This window comes from Anneissia japonica, unplaced genomic scaffold, assembly GCF_011630105.1.
Source record: "Anneissia japonica isolate Jap-2015-1 unplaced genomic scaffold, ASM1163010v1 scaffold287834_len5846547_cov211, whole genome shotgun sequence".
Lineage (NCBI taxonomy): Eukaryota > Metazoa > Echinodermata > Crinoidea > Comatulida > Comatulidae > Anneissia > Anneissia japonica.
Window position 1 is genome coordinate 2,361,091 of NW_022704992.1, and position 5,628 is coordinate 2,366,718.

General features: G+C 36.1%; 1 protein-coding gene across 1 annotated transcript; it reads right to left on the reverse strand.

Moving 5' to 3' along the window:
• Window positions 1–1,809: 1,809 nt before the first annotated feature.
• Window positions 1,810–2,760, reverse strand: LOC117104950 (galactose-specific lectin nattectin-like). The gene has a single exon (XM_033245905.1). The coding sequence runs from the start codon at window positions 2,679–2,681 to the stop codon at window positions 2,172–2,174; it is 510 nt and encodes a 169-aa protein (XP_033101796.1). The 5' UTR covers window positions 2,682–2,760; the 3' UTR covers window positions 1,810–2,171.
• Window positions 2,761–5,628: the final 2,868 nt, after the last annotated feature.

Below are 5,628 nucleotides of genomic sequence, written 5' to 3' on the forward strand. Positions count from 1 at the left end.
TATATATACTGTGTACATATAACTTGAAAAAAGCGAACCTGCTTTTATTTCAAGCTTAACCACCGCTCCACTATGTGTGAGCGTTTCAGTCAGTTGTATATAAGAGAACGTCTGGGGGTTAAAACCACTTTTTCTAATACTCTATAAATATAAACTTAGTGCCTGGTAATGGTGCATTGCATCAAAATGAAACGATATAATACACTTTCTTTTATCATTGTATTTCTAAAACTGGTTACCTCTGAGACGTATGGTTCGTTGTACAGTAGTGATCCAGATTATACAAGAAATTTCATCCAATGTATGCATGATTTGTCATCTATAACGGCACCAGGTGTTGCCAAATCATTTGATCTTTCAGAAGAATATGTGGTTTAGGAGGTATAGAATGAATGCAGGTTGTTTCATAATTATTAAAAAAATATATATATATACTAAATATCAGTTCATTTAAAATGGCGCCCTCAATTAACAAGACCAGTGCAACGTTTTTAAAGAAATTTAATAATTATTTATTTCTTTAAAAAAAACACATTCCTACATGGATTTCTGTGCACACCAACGTCCAATCCCAGCACCACACTTAAAATACACACAACCCACCCACATAGCACTTGTTCGATCAACAATGATTTAGACTAATTCCAACTAAATAATTGTCCTTCAGCATCACGATTATCATCACTTATCACACACCACCCACACTTCGTTACCCTGCAAATTTCACACACCCATGTAACCTCCCACACACAAATATTTACACACACACACACTCCTACCTCTGTAACCCTCCATATCTGTATCATCCCCAGTTACATATTAGGCACACATATCTGCTCATTCTAATTCGTGCCATCATCAATTTTAAAGCAAAGCTTAATATAAAACTAATTGGACAAAAATAGCAACTACAGCTGGTCAGTGTAGGGTAAAGGAAGATGTACAAAAATAGACCAACATTTTCATGTATTTAGCAGAAAACTGTCATTTTAAATAATTTATTTTGACGACTTTAAGCCTAAAAACCATGAAGGTTCAACTTTGTGTCGGGTACCAAGGCCGTTGGCAGGATTGAAACTCGCTTACACTGTTGTCTAGCTAGTAGAGTACAGTCAGCGTCTGAGTCATTTGGCAAGTTGCCTTCTGTCTTGAGTATTCTTAATTTAACTTTATGCACTTTACTTGTATTGCGTTCAAATCAATGGGATTTCACCAGAAGTCATATTGACCTTTCGTATAAGTTGCACCAAGCCTAGCGTCTGCAAATCATACCGCATGGTCGCGTACTACGCAAATAACCACACATCTACACGCCACACACTACACACACACACAGTCATGGCCCATCGTACTTAAATGTATTATTATTGGTGTTGTTGTTGACGTCATTGTGAATAGAATGTTCGCGAATGTTTGAATTAATGTAGGTATGGGGATGATGATTCATCGGTAATGTCGTTGAGTCCGCTATACAGCCTGCCGCCGTTGACGAAACGTCTCCAGGTCTTCAGAATCCTTTATATTAGCCAGGTCATAGGTCTACTTGAACGCTTTTACCCTTGCTTGCATGCAATAGTGGAGGGCGTCGCCAATGATGTGGAATGAAAAATTCAGAATTATAATAATGTCTAGGCCTGAGTAAATTATGTTTCTAACGTTTTGAGTTATACTGTTGTCAATGTTGGTATAAGCTGATCTATTAAGCTAGTAACATTTTGAATTTTCGCCAGGGTTTAAGAATTGCATAATTATTTCAGAACAAAATGCATACATAAATGAAACGTACAGTAAAACACGAAAAATAGTCACTTTAAAGGAATCATACATTTTATTTTACTTACAAAAAATGCATATGGAAAATTACCGATATCTAAAACATAGTGTTCTTAAAAACAATCAAAACAACGAGAACGAACTCGTATTTCGTATCGTCTGCATTTCAGTTCTATCTTTGCTTCTTTATCGTTGGCGCGCCTCAATTGGTTGATATTGATGTTCAGGACTGATTGCCTACGGCGCAAAAATCTTGGTAACCACACCTCACAGGTCTTCATGGCATTGCTGTTTCTGTTTATGATTTTTCGTCAGTTCTGTAGTCTTTTTTTTTTCTGGAAACACCGTACCTTTTCACCGAGGTGTTTCGATGTCTGTGTACTTTAAAAGTGGGTATATTAGAAAGTTCCAGCGTCGAATCGTTGTTGAGGTAGACTAGCCGGCACCATGCACACGAATGGTCTTTCCAACTCACACATAGCATCATTCCACATAGGAACTTTTTGTCTTAAGAAGAAAGTTACGCAATTTTCAATCTCACCGGATGATTGTTGGCCGTTGTCTGGTTGCTCTGGTGCCCAGTTTAAGTAGGTAAACAATGACCCGTCTCCCCATCTGAAGACTTCTTCTTCAGCTATGTCATTACCACTAGTCCAAACGGCATAGTTCTGTTTCGATACGGTTCCCATTAACCTTTTCAAAAAAGTCTCGTCGTTTCTGCTCTGAAGGCTAACAAGGGTAGCAGGATCTCCATTGCAGTTCATGAATCCAGAACAAGTCATTTTTGCCTCGGTCCATGGCAATGCTTGTACAATTAGACGGTAACAATTTTTACCGTACTGTGTAAACAATGGCGGACAATTGGCTGTCGCTGCCACGATAAGGCACGAGAAAATAAGGAACTTCATGACTGAGCTTTGTCGCTGCGACTATCGGAAAGCAAAGCTGTTTTTACAAAGTTACCCAGCTCGAGTGATCGAAGTTTGTTTCAAGTAATCGGCGGAAATATAGCGCCCTCGTCAGTTGAAATTATGCGAGGGTTCCATCAGTCATGTAAAGTTTCCTTTACGTAATAAGCGACCTCGACCAATTAGATTGCAGGCATGATTAAAATGCAAGGAAGCGAACTTTCAATGATGAAGCCTAAAAGGCTCTTGTTTTTTTCATCCCACTATTCTCCTAAACAATGCAAAACTAAGTTTCGACTAGTAAATCTATTTTACAAGTGTCAACAACGTTCCCAGCAATCGGGAACAGATTTGGGAAATTGGTCGCCTTACAGGAAATCTTATCTACACTGTAGATTAGCCGGTTTTTGACAAAAACATTCATAATGCGATGGAATAAACACCTGTTTAAATGTTTGACCTTTGTGTATTACTATTTGTAAATGGTAGTTTAAAAATAAGGAGACAAAAATGCCAATTGTTCTTATTATTGGTTTTTCTGAAGCAAATTGCATCTGAATACATCAAAAAGAAAACAGACATACAAAAACTCAACACTATTTAAAGGACTGAAGACATCTTAAGAATACAAATCACCAAATTGTTTTTTTTTTCTTTTTGTTCATCAACAATTTTATCCAAGATTATTCCCGGAGTTATAGCTACACGACCTCAATCAAACAGTTCATCAATCAAATTATTAATCAAATTGTCGATTATTCATTTAATCAATTAATCAATTATACCAATCAATTAATCAGTCAACACTAATTAGAAGTTAGTGGACGTTTAGATCGAACTCAGTAGATGAAAGTATATGTAGGCCTATGTTTGGTACTTTCATACGTTTGTAATGTGTTTTAGGCTACAGTGATTTATCGTTTAAAGTAAAATAAATTCTTTATCGTCTAGCATGTTGCGCTCTATCAAGTTGAACCTCAATAAAACACCATTATATATATATCATAATCATCGTCATCATCATTATTATTATTTCTAAAAAGAAATCAGGTGAAGTCGTCGACTATATGAGAGTAACAGTAACACATGTATCTTGTAATGTGTGTTTACTTGATAAGATAATTTTATTGTATTTGTATATTGGACTTAATCTTGGGGCCTGGTAGAGAAAAGTACTTATTTGACTAGATACTTCAACAAATAATAATGAAAGTAGAGTTAAGAGGACATACTCACAGACGGGGTAAATATTACATCGCAATCACAATGTCCAGACTAAGAAACAAAAGGAGGGAAAAGGAGAAAAAAAATTTGATGTTATTACATAGTTGCCCCTACGGTACAGATACTATTTGTTGGGTTTTCTATTTTAAAAAAATACAAACCTCATTTGGCGTTTTACCTCAGCCTCAATTTATTCTTATTTTGTTCTGATTTTTAAGCATGTTCAGTCGCAGTGTTCTTATAAAATTGTGTAGGTCTTGTTATAGTACTAGGACAATAAGCATCAACGATGACGGAGGAGAGCGGCTTGACCTATATTATTATTATATGAATTTCACCTTGAGCACGCCAACTAAAATATTTTTATTTATTAAAAATTTCAATGGAAAAATATTCTACTGTAGGTGAAAATATTAAATAGTCTATTGCTAAAGGAGGGTTAGTGATGAACTTAACAAAAAGCTTAGGCCAACAAATTTGCATTCTTCGATCGGAAACGCTGAGTAATAATCTAAGCGAAACTATCAACAAAATTTAAGTCAAAACACATTCATCCAACAAGATCTAATTTGCAAGGGTTTAAATATATCTGACCATATTTGGGCATACAATTTTCATATCCTGGTTTTTTTCTAATTTTTCTCAAGCCCTCACTTATACACTGTGGCGATGCGTGTGTATGTGAGTGAGTGTTTCAGAGCGAGATATCTGCGTTACCATGACAATGCATTACTCACCGTCACTTATCGGGAAGGAAACTACATTTTGAATTTAGAATTATGACCTTTTTAGTAACTTAATTAATGGATTTGCGTAGGTATTATTTTTAAATCTGGTTTCGAATTTAGACTATTCGACTACAAAATATTGTTTCTCCTTAATTTGGTTGTCTATTTACTAAGAATCATCAATATGAAATGCAATAGTCAACCAATGACTCAAATTCCAAGTGAACCGTGATGTACTGTAGTTTCACACTGACCAACAATATATTTTCTACTTTTTTAATTAAGGACTTTTTGAGATATTACAATAGACTTACAAGAATTACAGGTAATCCCACGAACAGTTTAAAATTGAATTGGTTATTCAAATCTATTACAAACGTTTATATTAATAATTTAAATGAACAAAATTATTATTATTAAATTAAAAACAAAATTATGAAAAGATCGAATCCACATAGTAAAGAAGTAGAAATTTAGTTTGAGCGTTAGGTTCGTTTTGGTACCTTTTAGTTTATTTATGCATAACTTAAAGTTGTTTCCTCTAATAATTTGTTAATCTAATTTTAAAACTGTATTTTATTCTCGGCCAACAGTGGGTGGCTTGTCATCAGGTTGCAAGGAATTAAATGATGCTTTATATAAATTTAAGAGGTTTTGTTGATTAGTTTACCTTGAGACCAGTGGTGGCTCTAGGGTATTTTTCTGGAGGGGGGGGGGGGCTGAGCTGTTCGACAGGGGACTTGAGCTCGTAGGAGAAGGGTTTTAGAGGGTGTTCCCCTTCCCAAATGAGATTTTTTGAAGGAGAGGAACCTCTGGATGGCCAGAAATGACATTCTCAGACTGTGACAGGCATGTGTTGGCTTGGCGTGGGCCTATTTTTATATTGTTTTTAGTCCGACTGCCCGACGAGCTCTGTCCGATGGGGAGGGGGATTGACCTGTCTAGTGGGGAGAGAGGCTTAAGCCCCAGCTGTCCCCCCGCTGGCGCCGCCACTG